Source organism: Neolamprologus brichardi, chromosome 2 (assembly GCF_056152115.1).
Source record: "Neolamprologus brichardi isolate AB-2024 chromosome 2, ASM5615211v1, whole genome shotgun sequence".
Lineage (NCBI taxonomy): Eukaryota > Metazoa > Chordata > Actinopteri > Cichliformes > Cichlidae > Neolamprologus > Neolamprologus brichardi.
Window position 1 is genome coordinate 22,267,293 of NC_142105.1, and position 21,716 is coordinate 22,289,008.

Below are 21,716 nucleotides of genomic sequence, written 5' to 3' on the forward strand. Positions count from 1 at the left end.
TTGGGGGGGGGGACCCATAATAATTAAAAAGGCGGTGACGTATAATGTGTAAACTTTAACATGAAAAACAATGTGACTATTTCCTCAGATGGAAACCGTAGCGGCCAGACCGTTTTCTAAAAATGCCGCCACGTGAGATAGATTGTTAGCTCGACTATTGTAATACACCATCAATAATCTAGTCAAAGTTAAAAGCAGCATTCATGTTATATTGAGACTGTCGCTAATATTAAAAAGGTACGGCATGTATTTGCTATTCTATTTCTTAAAAAACAATCCAAAGGAAAAAAATAAAAAAGACAACACTGAATTAAAAGATTAGCGTTACTGTAACATTGTTTAATTGTCATTTGATTTCTAGGTTTAACTGGCACTTCCCACATGGAGGGACAATGAATTCACATTTTGGCCGTGGAAATGCCATTTGTTATCGTTTGGCATTTCTAATAACAACAGAATTGTGGCCAGACAAAACCTTGGCAGTTAGCTAATGATATTATTTGGTCTCCATTAGGACCGCTAACATTCACAATACAAAGCTAATTTGCAGCTGACTGATGAGCTGGAAGTAAAACAGGTGCCTGTAAAGCTTAATAATGAACCCGAGAACAGATTTATCTATAAATGACAGGAAATGAATGAAGAATTAAAAGAACATCTTTAACAACAGACATATGTTCTTTTGCAAAGAGAAAAATATAAGACAAATATGGTATACAGAAGTCAAGTAAAAAGAAAAAAAGAAGATTAAAAAGGCCCCAAACTAGCAATCCCATGTGCCTGAGGGATGCTCGGAGATAAACAACAACCTCTATCATTAAACCCCCTTTCTCTGTATAGCACACACTTACAATCCTTACTATTTCATGTCATACAATACACTCAATCAACAGATGATGCAATCACCATAGGGCGAATGGGGTAACTTTTGGTGTTTATCTAAATTCAACAGACACGGATGGAAAAATAAGATATGCTTTTAACTGGCGGCAGGAAACACATTGTTTAGCCAGGCCCTGAGGTATAAGGGAAGGGGGCGGTCGAGGTGCACAAGTTCCATGTAAAGAACAGGAAGGACACAAAACTGGAAATTAATGGCACTTTTTACATTTGAACTTGAACAGAAAACTCTTGAAGTGACTTAAATTTGCAGATATGACCGACCAGTGTTCAGTTTTTTGTCTCTCTTTTGTTTGTTTTTTTAGTGGTCATAAAAAAGGTCACAAAGGAGAAAAATGGCACGCAGACGAATCCATGCGGCCAGCCAGTCATCGTCCTCTGGAGGAGAAGGAAGTGTGGGGGTGGGTGCGAGCTGACTTTAAGGGAAGATCTTCAGCCCCCTTGCTGAGCAGGACAAAGGCTCTGTGACAACATGTTGCTTGAGTTTTTTTTCTTTTTTCTTTGAAAAAAGGAGACGTTTTTCCTCATTTTGTTTCGTTTTTTTTGCTGTTGTTGTCTTTTATCCATGGCTTCTGATCTCAGAGTTTTCTGGAGTCCTTGTGCAACTGCGTGCCTTAAATAAATTTGTCAAAAGAAAAAAAAGAATAAAGGGGAAAAAAAGTAGGCAGGACTCTCTTCTGTATATTTGGGTTAAAATCCCAGCTGAGTGGTAAACAAAGTTCTGACTGTTTGGTTTGTCTGTGAAATATATTTTCTTTTTCAAGCGTCACTCACACACATATCGGTGTGTGAGAGCGTGTGTGTGTGTGTTGCTTAGCTCAGTGGCAAAAGTTGTCCGCCTCAGCCGGACGGTGTGCTATGCGAGTTTGGTGCTGGGGCCGCCCCACTTCAATTCTCCTGTCACCAGTTGGCTTTGACAGCTCTGATGTCACTCACGAGGTTTTGAGCAAGGCAGATACCAAAAATCTAGAAGAAAATAAAAACATTTTTTAAAAAGGCCACACGGGATTTTAAGTCACTGGATTAAGGCAAAACAAACAAACAAACAAAAAACTACAGTTACATGTTCTCAACACTAGATGGAAGCGAAGATATAAAATCAAAAAACTAGAACTATTGTTAGTTTTAATTAAAGGCCTCATTTGCGATACAGCAAGTTTCTTAGTGTGAGAAATCTCCAAACAACAGCTCATTACCTGTAAAAGTGCAATTCCAACAAAGACCCCGGCTACAATAATCAGGTTGTCTTGAAGCCACTTCTCAAACTGTCCCACGCAGCCCTTCGTATAGATAAACTTCTGCCGGTCCAACTCCTTTTTCACAAACATGAGCAGAATTCAAGTACATTAAAGTTTTGAGCGAGAAAATGTGTTTAATTTACGGCATATTGAATGATCTGCTCTCTGAGAGGATGCTGGCATTGCTCATTATTTAAACAAAAACTGGTACTCTGCCCTATGACTAATGCTGGACACAAACAAACACAAGATAGTGTTTTGCCCACTGACTCCATCACAGTTGATGAGGGCGTGAAGACCTCACGATAAGCTGAGTCACAGCCTAAGATTGCAACATGTCAGTGTTCTCAATTACGCTGACTATCAATGCAGTGTATTCTTTTCCACCAAGGACACTGGTGGACTGAACAGACAAAAGCTGTTTCCTGTTGCCTGACAGATGGCCATTTCTGCTCTTGGATCCAACTGATGGTGTACGTGCTTTATTCAGACACAAAAATTAAAAAAACAAAAAAACCAAAACAAAAACGGGTTTAATTAACGCTGCAACGTTAATTAGGGGCTAAGAATCGGTGCCGCTGTACAATTCATTCTTTGTTATCCTTCAGACAAGTCAACCAGGAAAATCTTTTGTTCTCTCCCAGAACTTGAAATCTAGTTTTAGACCAATGAGGTAGAGAGAGCCACTTTGCAGCCAAAAAAAATAGCAGGAAATGCAATGTTGTTATAACTGTGGACTTCCTCTAAAGCTATTTCAGCCCTTTGCCTTTGTTGTGCTCCTGTCCTTGCCATACTTCCTGCTCTTCCTCTTTCCCACCCTGCTCCCCGCTCAGGTGCTGCACAGGAACTCTCTGCACATCCCTGATAGTTTCAGCAAAATGTCAATGGCCAGGGCGTTAGCGCACAGAAAATGAATTCATAGCAACTCAATGGCAGGTGGTTCACTGTACTGCAGCTCGCCTAGCAACAGCAATCTTTCTGACTGCAGTGCAGTGAGTTGTAACCACCACACCCACACACACACACACACACACACAGAGGAAAAGGGAACGGACTGGCATAACCCACTGAGTCGCCAATTACAGAGTGTAGTAAGGCTGCTCTTGAGGCTATAACTGGAGCCTAATTATCCCTGTTAGAAGAACAATCTGTTATTAAGGCAAGAAGCATACAGACTAGTCTGTGTAAGCTACTTAACCCACTATGTTCTCTATACCTTACACAAGCCATCTGGTTTTACCTATAGTAGTTTTAAAGATAGAATGCAGAAAATGCCATAAAATCTCACATTTAATTGGTTTTCCTTTGCATTTCAAACACAAATTCACTTTTTGATCGACTGACAATCGAATCCAATACAAATGAACCCGACTGTCACTCTGCCTTTGACAACTTAGACCGTTTAAGTCAAACGGGTTTGCAGGCTGTCAGTCAATTCGCCCTCGGGAGTATTTCTCTCCAGCAGCATTGCATCATTTTAACCAAGATTTCTTTATTCCTGCAGAACTCTACATTTGTAACTGACTCTATCGTATGAGAACTGGTTAAGCGTTGCAATTTCTTGGGACTCTAAATTACAGATTTCCTTGATTTTCTTGTCTAAAGAGATCTACGGAAATAGAAGAGATACCAACCACGTGCTGCCGAACATCATAACCACACTGCGTGTTGATGACATCCTCCTGCAAAAAAAACAAACCAAATGGAGATTAAAATGGGATCCTCGACCACATTCATCCGTTACAATTTTACCTAAGGTCAGAAGGTTTGAAATAATGACTCTTTGCATGAGAGAAACTTCTTATGTTGACACACATGATGCATGGCTACAGAGCATTACACGAAACAAAAAGGTGATTATGGACAGTTGTTTGTGCTGCTGAAACGCGACTCACTGCAGGGTCTTTGATGCAGCACGAAAAGGGAACGCCACAGCGCTCCCTACTAGGATTCCTGTCAGTGCAGTTGAAGTAGATGTTCATGTTCCAGTCGTCAGGCCCGTGCGCTCCACAGCATGACCACTGGGACAAACAACAACAACAAGCAGAGATTAAACAGCTAACTCTAGTAAACACACAGATGTACCTTCTTTGATCTTGCCATCTGAGCCCTTAACAGGCTGGCTCAGGTCAGCCTAGGTTGTTAGCTTACTATGGGCAGGTAATGACTACAAACAGTGAGATTCAAGTATGAACACAAAAGCCAATCTAATCGCCTTTAGGGTGCCTCATGACAGAACCTAGCGTTTACACACAGGAGCAAATTATCTCAACTGCTTCCTCCACATAATTGGATAGCCATTTGACCGAAATACAATCACATTAATCAGAAAAACCCCTCCACATTTGCAGCAGCTGAGTCTCTTCATTCTTACCATAACAAGGCTGACTCGTCATTTTCTGAGCTCACATGTACAGCCGCATTTCTAAGAAAGGGAGTAACTTCTTCCAGCAAAGAGACATGAACGATTTTAAGATAAGAGATACCATCGGTGGGGGTGAACTCACATATTCCTGGGCAAAGTCGATGAGATTCTGCAAGTCGATGTCATCGCGGTATGCCTTGACATTATTGTTGATGAAAAAGTTAAGCTGGTCTTTGATCCAGTCCTTAAAGACGAAGGCAAGGATCCCTGCAGTCAGCTCCAGGAAGAAGATCAAACCCAGGAACACAGAAAACTGAAAAGTACAAGTAAACACATGCAAACAAAAAACAATACACCTGTCACTTCAAGCAGGGAACAAGGAGCACCAAAGAAAATTCTGTGCCTTTCCCCGCTTCTGCTTGAAAATGAGTGTAAGAACAACTTTAATGTAATGTTCCTGTGCAGGTCAGTTTGTAGGGCCTGTCCTGATTTGCTAAGTGAGAGTGTGGCAATAAAAACTGCACTCCCACAGGTCCTATTGAATAATCCCTTTACAGTAAATGTAGGAGAAGATGCTGATGATAAATGCACAAAAGCCGCATTAGCTCCTCACGCTGATGCCTGATTTACTGCTGCTAATGGACATCTGCTGGAGTTAATAGCTACTCAGAATCACAGGCAGCAACAAGGCGAGTTTGTCTCTGTCAGTCACAGGTTTTTATCAATAAAGCTGAACCCAAATAAATCCTGGTGGTGTTGTGGCTGAAGAAAGAACTGCCTAATACGCATACAAAAAAATAGGCTTCAGTGGATCAGTATACCTTTCTGATCATTAAACAGGATTTGGTTTTACTGATGAGGTATGATATGCCACACCGTCATTCATAGCATTTGGCTCAAGCGAGTCAAAGTGACACCGGCTACACAGATACCTTCAGCCCTGGTGTGTGATCTAAGGGGTGTGCAATAATTAAAACAGTGTCTGTGCACATAAAGCCTAGAGGTGGCTTACAAATTTAAGCAGTAAGGTGTTCTCTCTGAGCGCTCCGATACATCCAGCAAAGCCCAGAATGAACATGACCCCTCCGACGACGATGAAGAGCCATACAGGGTCAAAGCCCCCTAAATCTGTGATGGATGACAGATTGGACAGCACGCCCTGAGGGGGAAGACAAAAGAGTGGTTAAAATTCAGACCATAATACTTCCAAAATCAATCCTTACCATCCCTATGACAAGGTCTCAGTAAAAATTCTCCTTTTACAAAAACACAGTTAACCTTGAGAAGAGCCTGTGATGTCAAAGAGAAAAAGGGAGATTTAACTAATGTCACAGCCTGCTGGGCCCCGTTCACAGATGCAGACTTGTAGCAGGGAAATTTAATAAACTGAAATACTGTTATTCCATTACATTCTTATATATCAATGTGATGTTTTCAAAATAAAATAAAGAACCTCGCTGAGGTTTTGTTATCAGTTTAAATGCAACATACACTCACTCTATGGCATTTTTGTGGCAAAATTATAAAACAAGTAACTTCTCACAAGAGGCAAACTTCAAAGCCTCCTGAAAACACAGAGACATTTGTCCTTCCACTCTCCTCTCTGAAAGCCACAGTGTGGCCACCATCTTATTTTGTCAGCCTCTGCGTTCTTAGAATTATTTACAACAAGACAGACTTCACATGTAATCACTCCCAATTCTTAACTATACTGTATATTGCAACTTTGATGCAATAAATTTGATCTTAGGCTGAATTTTCCAAAATTTTCAATTAAATGATTAGTGTCCAATCTTTATGATAGTTTCATTTTAATGGAGGTAGATAGAATATTATCCAAAATTCGAGAAAAAACATATTACATATGAAATTATTCACATGTCATTGAGTGAAACAAGTATTTCATCCCCTGCAAACCAGCCAGAATTTTGGCTCCCACGAGTGTGTGTGGGCACAGAGCCAATCAATCAATCAGTCAAGGATAGTCCTGATCTTAGCCTGTTAAGCGTAAAAAGCGCATAAAGCACACCTGTCCACAGAAGCCATTTCTTCCATTCCAGCCTCTCCACCACCAAGGGCGAGACCAAAGAGCTGTCAAAGTCTGTCAGGGACAAAGTGTAGACCTGCACAAGGCTGGAATGGGCTACGAGACCATCACCAAGAAACTTGGTGAGAATGTTGGTGCGATTATTCCGAAATGAAAGAAATAGAAAATGAACAAAAATCGCCCTCAGTCTGGGGCTTAGTGCAATGAGAAAAATCTTACCGCTGTGCTTGCCAACAGAGGTTTCTCCACCAAGTACTATGTCATGTTTTGCTTGGAGATCAAATACCTATTTCACTCAAAGCCTTGCAAATCAATTTATAACTGTAAATGTGGGTTTTTTTCCCCTGCATTTTTGGTTTATATTCTGGCTGTCTTTATTAAAATGAAAAATAGAGACAGTTTATTTCTTTGGAAGTGAGCAAACATCACACAAATCCAGCAGGAAATGAAATTATTATTTCTTCCGCAGTAACAGTGGACGTCGTTATTGTTTCTGGATAGCACACTAAAGAAGGTACTTTGCGAAAGCTCCATAAAACGAGTCCAAGCTTGTTTTATTAACATGATTTTGTACAGCCCTGATCCCTGCTATATTTTTCAGTTATTTTGAAAAAGGAAACCACTGCGTGTATCCACTCTCAGTCTGACATCCTGTTTGCTTGTCATATATTATAGTGAACATGCCCAACATGCAGCTAAAGCCGAGACAGCTCTCGTACTGAGTTAATCTCCCTCTGCATTGAGCAAGGACAAAACTGTAGGATGAAGGCAATGCTGGATGCTCATGTTTTTAATGGCACTGCTGCAGAATAAACTGCACGCATTTAAATTTTAGCAGGAGGCCCTGAAACAATAATGTAGTCTGGCTGTGCACAGCAGGCTTGAAACTAATCATCTTAGTCACTGAGACCCAAACTCACCATTACGACTTTCCAGCAACCACTATTCATCATTCACCCTAATCCCTTTAAATTATTCACGCTGCTCCACAAAGGTACTCCAGCGCAGGCCGATTTGCACAGAGTTCATGACCAGACGTTACTAATCAGTACATGGTTCCACGCTTGTGCAGCGATTTCTTGCTAATTAATGAACAAATTGACTGGTAACTCCTCTGAAAGAAGTTTTGAACGTAGCCATGACTCACTGCACACGAGAGGTTAATGGCAACACCTGGTCTTTGTAGCCTGTTCAGCGTGGACAATAAACAGCGAACCAGTTTCTGCGCAAATATACGATCCAATTTATCGTGCAACAGGCTTTCATACGAGACGAAGCACAAGGCATTCAAATCCTGGTAGCTGTAAGTCAAATGAGTGTGTCATTTGGACCCTATGGCTCCTTATTTGCAGCCACAGCCATTTAAAGCTCCAATCACCGGAAAAACAATTTAACCATTAGCTCGATATTGGCTCAACAAAACTTAGTTACACATCACACTGGAGCTGCAGCAGTGAGCATAATTCATATCCTGAGACGTGTTTACCAGGAACATTATGAGGTTATATGCCTTTAAGTGCTACAAAGTGTTACAGGAATGAAGCTTCTACTTTCCACACCACTCCTCTCAAAAGCTCTGTTTACATCCAAACTCCATCCGATGAATTATACTTCCAGCTTATTACAGCTAGGATATCTGGAAGAATTTTAGCTATGTGGTAACCCGTAGCCAGTGTGTTTGTGTGCATGTGTTTATACATACCTTCTCCGCCCATGCCCACAAGCCTATACCCAAGAATGCAGCTCCTAGTAACTGTAAAACAAAGCACAGAGAGGCGGCTGTGAGACGGGAGGCGACTGATACAAACTGAAGCAGTTTATTACAGATGATACGGTTGTTATTGTAGCAAGACCGGGAATGGTTTGGGAGTGGTGCGGATTTCACTGGTGTCCCCCTGGCAACATATGTAAACAGCAGAACTGCTTTAGATTCAGAGTTTTACTGTGGTAAATGAAAATCTAATTCATCTTTTGTCATCCACTGCATCCTTTCTAACAATATTCACATAAGAACAAAGGGATCTCTCATTTTTAATTATCAGTGCACTTAAAAAAACAGAGAGAATCACACAGGAAAGAGACCAATAAAAGAAAAACTGATTTTAGGAGCTTTTAAATAAAGTGAATTCTTCAACGATTAATTCACAGAGATATTACACTGAGCTGCTGTAAGGGTTAAAGAAAATCCATCCAATATTAGTCTTTCATCCTGGTGTAGGTGTACGAGTTTAAGGCTCACTGCTTCAACTTGACTGAAAGCCAAGTGGCTGTGTTACTAGCCCACGGTGTCTAAAGATGTAAAAATGACACAAAAACAACAGAATAGCTACAGGATGAGAAAAATCAACGGTTTCTGGTGTTTACACGTAGAAATGTTACTGTCTAATCAGCTGCTTAGCTGCTACAAAATGGCATTCATAAGAGTTTTAGGATGTCGATGGAGAGAGCTGGGGGCAAACTCTAATGGTAATGCCTGAAATATAATAGCTCCATTGAAATTGTGTTAAATCATTTGTTGGGAAGCTGATTAAATCGCGAGAAGCAGGTAAACTAATGGCAGCCCATTAGCACACACCTAACAAGATCAACGTGACAGTCTTGCAAACAACAACAGCAGTCAGCAGTTGGGTTGGGGGGGCTGCCTTGACCTGGTAGTTATATAAGCGTCTGTAGCGAAGGGTGTGGTAGATTCAACTGGAAAGTGACAAGCAGGAAGAGTCAGTGTATGCAGGCAGACATCAGAAGAGATTAGACTGACAGAGTGGGAGTATTACAGCACTTAGCCTTTGACTTCAAGTTTTTCATGCAGATTAAAGAAGCTGAAAACCGTGACAAAGGAAACCACTTGCGTCTTGCGACATGAAATGCACAGCAACACAATGCATCAGAGTCGCCAGACAACATGAATAACTACTAGTTCACTTCTTCAAAATAAGGACATTCGGACAATGCTGCCTTCATTTTTCTATATTTGAATGTTAATAACCAATTTGGAGCACTGAACTACTTAAGCAGCTTTGTCAAGCTTGGCTTCAACCCTAAAATGGAATCTATGGAAGCTTTCATTCATTTTGCTTCTCTACTTCAATGCTGATCAATATTTTCAGGCAAAAAAGAAGGCATTTTAGCATCAATACAACAGTTTTATTATCCGAGTCTGAACAGCATATAGGACCAGAGCAGAAAAAGGCAAGCATATGACTCAGGTGTGCAAAAATTCCAATCAGTTTCACATCATTGTTTTGCAAAGTGCAACCTTAGCACGCTTTGACGCACTGATGAAAGAAACTGAAAAGCTTGGAGGCAAAGCAATTCAATAGACTGGACATTTTGGAGCCTGCTCTCAGTTTCCACCTCTAGTGACTACACCCAGAAGAAGCCTTGCTCATAAGTGCTCTGTTTTCCAGTTCTTTTCCATGGTTCAGAAGTTTATTTAAAAAACAAACAAACATTTTTTTGCATATGATAATGGTTCCTGTAGGTCCCTACACTACACCGCTTTACCACAGTTGTGCACCAACACAAAAAAAGCAGTACATAATCTATCCAGGAATCTCATCATTAGTAACTTGTTTGCCTGTCCTCCCAACAGAATAGTGAACTTGTATTCAGCCTCAATAGCCAGGGCGGAAAAGGAAAAGAAAAAAAACAAACAAACAAACAAAATACTGTTTTTGCCAATTTTCAATGAACCCACTGCCATGTTTTTAGAAATCTAAATAAAGTTAGGAGTCAGAAAATGTACCTAATCTTTGGCACGCAGCTTTAAACCACACCAAAATCACCATAATTCAATTATACAGTAAGAAACAAGCTGAATGGTAAGCTGTGGCATTTTTCCAGTTCTGCTAATGGAAACATTTTTATCTGACAGGGTCAAGCGGGACATGCTCGGTCCAGCTACTGCTTTCGCAATATTCCACTTAATCAGGAAGAGTTCATGCCAGTAAACATACAATACCAGATATTTTCACGGAAATGCATTTAGTTGGCTCATCAGACCTTGGAAACCACAACACATTCTGAGTAACAGTGAAAAACATTTCTTTGATTTGTTTACAAGAGAACTCCATATCACTTTTAGGCTGCATTTGGTAATAGTACCAGTACCCAGAGTTACACACCACAAACATTTGTCTAAACACAGAGAGGTACACCACACAGCCTTTTAAAATAACTAAATGTCCAAAACCTGATACAGACACCAACATTTTTCGCCCTTTCAATCAAAGTGTTTGTTGTTATTTCACTAGGGATGTCACTCTGCCTCCTCACTGGGTAATATCAAATAACTTGCCAAGCATCCTGGTATTATTTTGGTGAGCATAGTATTAAAATTTTCAATCTTGCATCTTTAAGCTCATCCAGTCTTTTTGATTTCACCTAAGAAATCTAACAAACCAACCCCATCAGTCGATACCAAGGAAGCCTTTAGTACATAATCAAAACGTCTCCCATCTAGATTCTGCAAGTCATTTTTAACCTCCTAGGACCTGGCGTTCACTTACGTGGACATCACATTTTGGGTTGTCTAGACCTAAAAACACTAAAATTTCTCTACTAGGGCCTGATATCCACTTACGAGGACATTCTAATGCCACTGTTCTATCAAAATTTTAAACAAATGTCCTCATATGTGGATCTCATTTTTGTCAGAAACAAAAATCAGGTAAAAAAATAAAATAAAATCTGGCAATTCTTTGTTTTTACATTCATGAGGTCCCAATATGCCCAAATATCAAAGAGATATTAAAAATGCAAGCCACGGAAGAGTTCGGGTCTTAGGAGGTTAAACGCACCCCACTTGTTCTTGCAGTCCTCTGCAACCAGCCTAGCTTCTAATGGTCTAGGCAGTAGAAGCTAGGCATCTAAGAAAAACTAACAGGTGATCACATTCATCCTTATTCTTGCTTCGCTGCATTGTCTTCAACTGGATTTTAAAATTCCGTTGAAGACTATTTTAAATGTTTAGTGACATACAAAGCCCTGCTGAGACCTTATTCCATCAGTCACCTTCTCTGACCAAATTTTGATTTATTTATTTGACAAGTTTTTTTTAATTCATTACATCACTGAAATGTGAAAGAAAAAAAAACCCGATGTGGCAAAATACATGATGCAAAATCTGTGCCACTACCAAAACCTCTGGCTACGACTGTGTGTGTGTGTGTGTATTAAGGCTGCCACGATTAGTCGACTAGTCACGATTACCTCGACTATTAAAATCGTCGACAACTAATTTAATAGTCGACGCGTCGTTTGAAGCTTTGTAAGATCCCAAAAGACGCAGGAACACCATCCAGACACCACAAAAGTATTTTGTGGTGTCTGGATGGTGTTTGGTTATAGAACCAATTTTATTATTATTTTTATTTCTGTTCAAAAGTACTTCAGTGCCACATCAGGTTGTATTTCCTCCTGCCACAGCTTGATGTGGCACTGAAGACAGTGTTAAAGAGACATCTATGCCTGGTACTAGTTTATTCTTGGGGTGGGGGGGGTCTGTGAACTGTTATTTTATACTTTATAAAGTTAATGAAAGTTTCAGACGGGATGGATTCCTGAAAAAGCCCAAAATCAATGTTTAGTTTTAATCAATGTTTACCTGAGATAGACTCTCTAAATACCACTCTCTGTGGCAAAACGTCCTCCAGACAATCTTTTCACCTGTTTAGTTTAAGCAAAAATTTAATTTCTACTGAATGTGTTGTTTGTTTGTTTTTTTTAATCTATTGCAGAGATTTGACAGGACAGATCCACTAAGCAGTATTGTGAAATATTTACCGTGATAACTGGCAGTATGTGTTTGTGCTCTGTGCTTTTTGGAACCCTATCTGTAAATCAAACTTCCCTTTACAGACCAGTACATTTTAGACTGAACTTACTGAAAGAATACACATCACAAAAAGAACAAACTGTCTTTGTATAGTGCTTCCGTAACATCCTTATTTTGACTAACTTTTCTCACAACCTGAATCAAATTCAGGTGAGCTTGTGGCAATAGAATTAGCTATGTGAGACAAATCTCTAAATACCACTCTCTGTGGCAAAACGTCCTCCGGACAATCTTTTCACCTTATTAAGAAACTCCTTAAACAAGACAGCTGGCTTTGGGACTTTGTTGATCAGGTGCTTTGATGAAGGAAACCTGCTACCTTTTCCCCAGTAAAGGTTTTAACAGAGAGGACAGGAACAGCGCTGCAGTTCTGGATGATAGAAACATGTTTTCTTTCACTCAACCTGAGCTCACCATCTGGGTAACGACTCCGACCCTTTGCTCTTGTGTGTGAACAGACTCCAGCTCCACGTTAAACTGTGCCGGCATCATCACGACTGCTGTTGTTGTGTTATCAGTGTTTTTGTTTAAAGTCTGTTTTTAGTCGCAAATGTGGGTTAAACCCTTGCGTTTGTCTGTCCATGGTGACAGTAGTGTGCTACAGAGCCGTGTGTTAAATGAAACGTCGACGCAAAGAATTTCTGTCGAAAATTTTTCTTTTACAATCGAATTACTTGAAATACTCAATAAATCGTTACAGCACTAATCTCTTTGTACAACACAACGATGTACGAGTCACCACCTTTGGTTTTTTAACAATATGTTATTAAAACACTCAGGATCTGTTCATTTAAATCTCACCCGCATGGATAATGCATTTCTTTTGCTTTTGATTAATTTGATCATTCTGTCAAACCTATGTATTTTACCAGAAACTAATTAAATAAAGTCTGAATCTAGATGTCTCTTTATTTGCATTATTATTCAAATCAAGGTTCCTTCGGTGTCAAGTGCTGCTTGTAAAATATGTCCTTCCCAGAGCGATGGTTTTCTCTCCATGTGGACTAAGAGATTATCAACACTTGAAAAGATGCCTCCCTAAGCCAGCTGATCCCATTAACCTCTACTAACTGGCAGACAAATCAAGCTCCCCACTCCTGCACACGCATGCACACATACACACACAGGATATAGTGTGAATCCCCTTTCCATGACTCCCTAAAAAAATGAATATTTAATGAGGGGGATAGTGTGACACCGTGATTCTCAATCTCAGCAGCAATGTCAACGGGGTGAGCAAATTGTTAAGCTCCTCACATTCCACAACATATATCTTTACTACTAATACTTTCATTTTACATCACATGGCTACAAAATATATATACTAATTTTGCAGATTAATTCTTTACATCAAAACTTAATTCAAACGTCCAAAGAAAATCAACTTTAAAGATTCAACACCAGATTCTGAGACAGAATGAATGAATAGAAAAAAAAAGGAAGAAATATCACTAAGCACACTCTGACACCATGTGTTGGTCTTAGTTGTGAAAAGAAGCAGAACACAAGTAGAAAATAGGAAATGTAGCACAAACGACAAAACAGGAGGACGGCAGAAAATGGAACCAGACATTTAAAAAAATATGATAGCATTTCACAGAAAACAAACTTAAATGTAGACTATGCAAAGCGGCGCTTTCCTTTCACGAATGTACCCCGAGCTGTGATGTCAACTCCGAACGGGCCAATTTTAGAGAGTTAAGTTTATGTTAATAATGTTTATGTTAGATGACCTCTCAGAAACTTCTCAGGATGATGCTTGCTAAAGAAACACCATTTCAGTTTTGTTAGCTAATGAGTGAAATGTGATAGTAAACCACTAGTCTTTTATTTTTTCCGACTTTAATATTAGCATTTATTCTATTAAACCTCTTCCACCTTACATTAGGTAGTTATTCTTTGGGTTATAAAGTTTAATTTGCATTGAACACTACACTGTCTGAGAAACTTTGATATACAACTACAGTGATTAGTAACTGTCTTTTCTAATTGTGTTTTGTTCTGTTTTACTAGTATTAAGCACAGGCGTATAAATGAGTTGGTTTTAAAAGGGGGCTCTTGCACCTCTCAAATGGCTGAAGTCATGACAGAGAGGATGTTTAGTTATCAGCAGCTTGGAACATCATCTCAAAGACAAGAGCAAGCCTCATTCCAGAGCACATCCACTGCAATCATGAAGTAATAAACTGAATCATCTGTAAACTTTGCAAACTAATTATTTTGGACTGGAAAAGAAAATCTTTTTGATTTCTTTTAAATATTTATTTGAGTTTGTGGTCAGAAGCCATTTTTAGTTTTCTATTAGCACGTCTTTTGTTTAAATACTGCTGGCACTTTTATTTCGTATTACATAACATTTTTATTTTTTTCATTTTTATTCTGACGGTCCTGTTGAGTAGTGTTAAGAACAGGGATGGGTATCGTTTAGGTTTTATCCGATACCGGTGCCAAACCGGTACTTTGATAAACAAAGCACCGAAATGTGCGCTGCTCTTCGGTCTGGTTACTACCATTTATGACAGAACCGGTGCCATACCGGTACCCATCCCTAGTTAAGAATACATTGGATTATTTTCAAATACAATTTTCTCCAGTTATTTTATAAACCAGTGCTTTTGAAAATTCATGGACATCAACAATAATTATATTTTAGCATTAAAAATATTTACACATACTGCTGAATGAACTTTTACAGAAACATAATTAATTTTGGTAATTACTATAAACATCAATTTTGCACATTTACTTGTGGTATAAACCTTACATCGAATGAGAGTCTAATAAATTTGCTGAGCACTTTAATTTCTGATGACAACGTCCCCACATCAGTGTGGTATTCCTCAGTGTTATGGCTAATATAAATAACATTATCAATAGCTTTCATCATTGGCCCAGTGGAAAAACTTTTAAAACTGATCTAAAACCGCTAACCAAAGACTGGTCCTGGGTTCTGTTAAATGAGAGAACAGAACAAGAAATGAAATATTGACTCCAACACAGCCCATTAACTACATTATAACCTTTCTCAGGCTTTATAATTGCAAAGCTGTCTGACAAATTTACTTACATATTGTGTTCAGTGACTAAGGCTACATATCAATTCAAAATGATCAATAAGAGATAAAGGCAGAAGTGGCATAATATATCATATAACTGATCAGCTGCCATGTCTCCATTTTAAGGTAGAGTCACTGAAACGGCCTGATATGAGAAATGCTGAAAACCAAAGAAAGGAAGATATGTTCTAGGAACACACACACAATGGGATCTTTAAAATAAGGAAGCTTATCAACATTTATTCCTTCATTTCATAAATACTGAGAAAATCTAACTGTCCTCTGTGCCAAAGGTAAGGCAAAAAAAAGTCTTGCTCTCCTTAAATGCTATCAGTAATGCAATCAACATTGCAATAACTAGACAAGTTTATCCATGACTAAGTCACAGAGCATGTCTCCAAATAACGTCACACCTGGTTGTTTAGAGGTGTGCTCCAGAGCTGTAATCATGCAGCTTGCCTTTTGGTGCCAAATGTGAAAAGACAGAGCTGTAGCTGGCTAATAACACTCTCGCTTGCATTCAACCAACTCAGCAACTTGGTTACAGCTTAACAAGCTCTTAATTACAGCGTGCAGAGCTCCCAAACATTTCAGCAGCTCAGGCAGAAAATGTGATTAATTAATTGGATGTGGGGAATGTGTCTATTCTAAGGATGAGAGAAGGTGTGTTGTTCGTGGGTGAGAATGCCTGGCTGTCAACAGCAAGCCTGGGTACTGCGAAACCTCACACTAAAAGCAAGTATTGTTCCATTTTGTTCACAATATTTATGGCCTTACAAGCATTTTGTCTCAATTTAGGCAGCCCTTTCAAGCCTGACAAGATCACTAGAGGAAAGACAAATGGGTTGATTTGTGGAGTATAAACCCCATCTCTTTCTATTTCAGCAATGCACTGGCTTGTCTGTCAAATCCAGTTCTGCAGCACACAGACAAGAGTAGAACATCTTCTAGTGATTATTAACGGAAACAGCCAGCAAGCTGGAACTTGTTCCACTGTTTTACAGAGAATTCAGACACATGACTGTTAGCTTGGCCTAAGTGTCAAACACTGCAAAAGAACACAATGAGTCAGATACAATGCTGAAAGCCCATGACTCAATATTTCCTTGTTGATTGCTCATTCAGATGAAATTACAATAAACTCTGTACTTCTGTCGATAATAGTAGCCTCTGTATCTACAAATATTATGTTCATGGAAATATGTGGCAGGTATGGTGCACTCATATTTGTTTTTGAAGGAAAAGTGTTGCAGAATGAGGAAGCGATAAGGAAAGTTTGAGCAATGCCAGAAAAGGCAGATATATGTGAAGTCTGTGTTCCTTGTGAGTCTGATAGAGCAACCGTATGACGGGAGAAAACACAGACTTACAAGCCCCCCTCCCAGCTTTTGTTCTCACCATTACTCTTTGTGCATTTGTGGGTGTGTGAGCGAAGACAAACAATGCTGTCCCGCACAGTCTGGGTGCTATAGTATAAAGTGAAAGAAAGCATGGAAAGGGGAGGGTTGGGTGGTATTCAGACCGTATGGCCTTTTCCTTTAAACTGTGTGTGGGAAGACCTCCTGGGGCAGACAGACACGCCATTCCTTCACCCACAGACATTATATTATACCAGCCCACAGAGGCGATGCAGATGAGTGAGGAGGGAGGTTAGGCAAGACTGAACAGAGAAACTTTTCAGAGACGGGATAAAGATGGAGGGAGGGGTATTGTAAAGTAGACGTGCAACCACTTGCCACTGCCCCATCAGTTCTGGTGAGAATTATGCTATTGCTCAGCTCAACTAGGAGCAGAAACTATTATAAAAGAAAATTGCTCCTTTATTTTTCTTTACTAAACTTTACATTTAAATTGAGAAGTTACAATTATAAGCAATCTGTCTCTGATGGCCAAAAGTTTCTAAATGGAAAACTGTAAAGTTTACAAGTAATAAGCAGAGGCACGCAAAAAAAAAATAAGAAAATAAAAAAATCTAAATCTAAATAAATAGAGTGTGTAGCTGACATTTTAGGGCATGAACACTGTCCTACATTAAACAAATAATTTCCTCCTCATTTACAACAATTTACTTCTGTTAGAACAAGCTAATCTGCTGTGCATGACAACACACATAAACATCAACAACACCGCATTAAAATCAAGTGACTCAGGGAAAACAAACAAAAAAAAAAAAAATAGATGGGAGCTCAGCGATCAACTTCCATTGGCCAACAGCAACGGTGCTAACGTTCCCGACGTTTACACGAATGTATACTTCAAGTTATCACTATTTACGTGAAATTTCTAATAAAACCAAAAGGAACGAGTAACAACACTGTGTTTACTTACCCAGAATACAATGTTGAATCCAAATAAAACGTATTTCACACAGCAGCTGACTTCGGCTCCTTTAAAATGACGGTGTTTTCTACTCATTCTTCCACGGAAAGTGGTGGCTAACTGACGAGCTAGGCAACTACTATGACTGATACTCAACCAAAGCTACAGTTCTTAAACAACTGAATACAAGGTTAGCTGGCTCCATCAGCTAAGCAAACCCCGCGTTAAGTCTTCCGGGTAGGTTAAAACTCAGACATATGTGGCTAAATTGTCTTTAACTTGCTTTGACTATTAACTTGCTAGGCCAGCTAGCTCGCAACTTCTATAGTTAGCATTAGCTGCTAATAACAACAAATCCAGGAGCACTTCAACTAAGGCACACAGATGCGGCTCTGCAGCTCCGTCGACATTCAAGTTGCCTGGTGTTTACGTCGCTTCGCTTGCTGGAGGATCGAAATAAAGCTGGCGGTACTTCAGCTACACCTCCTTAATGTTATCTGTGTTGCTGCATCGCCGCCTGTGAGTCTTCATCCTTGTTGTTTTGTGCTGTAAAACAAGCCCCTGCTGTCAAACGGGAAAACCACTGCGCTGGCTTTCGCCCTTTTCACCTCAAGAGCGGCCTCTTGTGTCTCAGCCTAGCTTGACCACACAGAGAATAAGCACTGTATGTACGAGGTTGCTTCATTAAAAGCTGCAATAGGAAGTGGCCAGGTTTATAGTGTGAGTTCAAATTGAAGGAGTGCATAGTCATTTAAAAAAAAAAAACAAAAAAAAACAAACAAAAACAGGACAGGACAGTATGAGTAATGATATTAACAATCATGTATAATGATTAATAATTAGCTAGATTCTAGCTCATTATTTACACTTTTGCCTACACTTGCCACGACGCATTAAAATATCTGCCGTGAGAAAGGTCGATTAGGAATGACACTCTAATAAACGGGGGTATTCAAGCGCAATTATATATTCATAATTTCAGCCATAATGTTCTGGCATGACAGGCTGAGTAATTTCACTCCTTTAAGTAAGTCAGTGAAGGAGAAATATAGATAACTGCAGAATATGTGAAATGTTGTGCAACGTGATCAAATGAAAAAGGAAGTGAACAATCTGTTCTGAACAACTTTGCCTCATTTGAACTTCTGTCTGGAGTCCTACAGATGGCAGTCTATGATCCTGCGATAAATGCATTTCCTTTTCACCTCTGGGTGCTCCACTCTGGGGCATGCCAACCTTCTAACTATTGCCAGAAATGTGTATTATGTTGTACTGACAGTAAACACAACACAAGACTGTAAAACCAAACAGTATTAGCCTGCATTAGCTATTAGCTACATGTAATATTTTCATCCGGTACTCTACTTTTTCTCAATATGGCATAAACCCGCACCTAATAACAAGACAAAGACATATTATGAAATTACAAATACACTGTCCACATTGTCATATAATTTTAAAGGAGCAGCTGTTAAAGGGCCTTAATGTTGTAGTGATACATTTAATAGTATATTTATTGGCCGATAAAGTTTTATTGATTATAGAATAAAAACACTAACTTAACATTGTAAATGGATATGTTACTACTTATCTTCCGTGACCAGCTTCACATTTTATTTAGATACATCATAGCTAGGGAAATGTTACTCCAGCCTACATTATTTTCAGTTCCCAAAAAGTTGATTCAGTTCATGAGGATGTAGTGTTTTCAGTGGGAGAAACGTTTCACCACTAATCCAAGGGACTTCTTCAGTCTCAGCTGACTGCAGGTTTCCACCACCTTATAAACACTACAGTTATATAATGACTCAAACTAGCACCACTGATGAACAATGGCTGTAAGGTCAGTTTCTTGATCATTAATATGTAAATTGTCATGACCATTGATCAATGACCATTGATCAATTGCCATGAGTACCATTCACAGAGAGTTGGGAAATGGCTGCAATCATAGCATTGAAAGATGTACCCTTAGGCCCCCTTCTTGATCTAGGTCTTTCCTTTTTCACATAAATGGCCTCCTTGACTACCCGTTCAAACCAGTGTTCCTCCCTGTCCAGGATGTGAACATTCTCTTCATTGAAAAAGTTGGCACTGGCCCATAGATGTGAATAGACTGCAGAGTCCTGGCCTGACGAGGTAGCTCTTCTGTGTTGTGCCATCCGCTTAGCCAGAGGTTTTTTGATTTCCCCGATGTAAAAATTGTGGCAATCCTCCTGGATCTTAACAGCGTACACTGTGTTACTCTGTGCCGGGGGACCGGATTCTTGGGGTGGACCAATTTTGGGGCAGTGTGTTTTGGGATTTAAAAGCGACAGAGGAGTGGTGTTGAGGAAAAAATGCATCTCAACTGTTCTGACACATAAGGGATCACTAAATTTAAAGGATGCCGAGAGCATCCTTTAAATTTGCTCAAGGCCTTCTTGATGTGATGTTTTTCTGCTTCCCTGGCTGCTGTACCTGTGGGGATGGTGTTCGTCATGTGTTGTAGCATCCTGATGACACCCAGTTTGTGTTCCAGTGGTTGATGAGAGTCAAACCTTAAATATCGATCCGTATGCGTAGGTTTACAGTGCACATCAACTTTTAAATATCCCCATTACTCATGGAAATCTCACAATCTTTAGACTCAAGTTCACATCAAGTTCACCAGTTCTGTAAACTTGATGTGTTGATCCACCGAGTTTATGTGATCACTGAATTGTGTTATGTCCTGAGATTTGATTTTCACCCAGGTGTCATCCACATTCCTGAACCAATGACTTGGTGGTGTTCCAGGGTAGAATAACGGGCCCTCTTTTCCGCTTCTTTCATGTACAAGTTGGCCACGGTGGGTTATTTTCAATTGTATTCCTCATTAGGGTGATGGTTTTATAAAAGACAATAGCAAAGACAAACTGAAAATATTGAATCTAGTGTGGCATTTTTTTTATTCTGCATAAAATCATTCAAAGATCATACAGTTATGCAACATGGGTTATAAAATGCAGGCATGCAATCAACCCCCCCCCCCCCTCCCCCCCAAAGCACTCCAAAAAAAAACCCTGCTTTCAAATTCAAAACTATAACAATTCTTGTTAAAGTCTGAGAACTTCTGCAGTCCACCTAGTGGTGACCCAGGTTGAACTCAAGCCGTGACAGTGATAGGCCTAATCCTGCTGAAAGAGCCGGGTCACTGTGTAGCAGGAGTCCCCGTCACTCAAAAGACAAACAGGGTAAATATTTAGAAATGTGCTGATGCTTTTGGCCTGCGTGTCAGGGAATGAAGGAATGATCTGTTGTGCTAGCGAACGACTTAAGAAGGTGGTGTAATATGGCTCCACGCTTGAAACATAAAGCTCGTTCTGGCAGCAGTTATGTTTGCGGCTAAGTGCCACCATCATCATGTCAGCATATTGCATTCTCCAGCTGTGGGCTATTTTATTTTTTTTACAGTATACAAGTGTTTGAAGGTAACGTTTTGAGTGACACTTCTCAAAGCAATCAAGCTTTTGAACAACCCCTTCTTAGCCGCTGAAATGGAATGAAAAGAAGTGCAAATCAAGTACGAAGAGAAACAATAAAAATGAACGAGAACATACATTTGATTTTTTATATGCATTTCAAATACATACTGGTCCTCCAATCATCTTCTGACAATCACTTTACAACGTACAACATTCTTCAAAATCTTTTTTCCCTCCTCTCCATAAAAGGTTAACGCACACACTTGTGTGACATCCACTTTTACTTCTGAACTTCTGAACCCATCTCGAACAGGCTCTCAGTGAAATATATAAATTTTAATCCATTCCTTGTCTCAAACCTTAATCAACCGTTTTTCTGTCGACAACAGCAAAAGAAACAAAAAATACAACAATTTTGACATCTTTCTTGGAACTCGGAAACAGTGTTTGATTGAACAGTTGTATCAATGCCCTGTCTTACCTCCACATAAGTCTCTGTATTTAACATT

The 21,716-nt window shown here is 39.6% G+C and overlaps 1 protein-coding gene across 1 annotated transcript; it reads right to left on the bottom strand.

Moving 5' to 3' along the window:
* On the bottom strand, positions 1 to 18,425 carry tspan17 (tetraspanin 17). Its single transcript, XM_006781664.3, has 8 exons — positions 17,771 to 18,425; positions 8,253 to 8,303; positions 5,516 to 5,662; positions 4,646 to 4,816; positions 4,034 to 4,159; positions 3,773 to 3,820; positions 2,097 to 2,213; positions 1 to 1,866 (listed from the first exon to the last, which is right to left on the bottom strand). The coding sequence occupies exons 1-8, from the start codon at positions 17,855 to 17,857 to the stop codon at positions 1,801 to 1,803; spliced, it is 813 nt and encodes a 270-aa protein (XP_006781727.1). The 5' UTR covers positions 17,858 to 18,425; the 3' UTR covers positions 1 to 1,800.
* Between the last annotated feature and the right edge of the window lie 3,291 nt (positions 18,426 to 21,716).

Bases quoted from the DNA above. Each gene is read 5' to 3' on its own strand.
- tspan17 (XM_006781664.3), bottom strand. From the start codon at position 17,857: ATGAGTAGAAAACACCGTCATTTTAAAGGAGCCGAAGTCAGCTGCTGT. The intron at 5,663-8,252 runs GTATGTATAAAC...CTTCCCCCTCAG, and splicing joins TGTGGGCATGGGCGGAGAAG to GGCGTGCTGTCCAATCTGTC. The intron at 1,867-2,096 runs GTAATGAGCTGT...ATTTTCTTCTAG, and splicing joins TTGGAATTGCACTTTTACAG to ATTTTTGGTATCTGCCTTGC.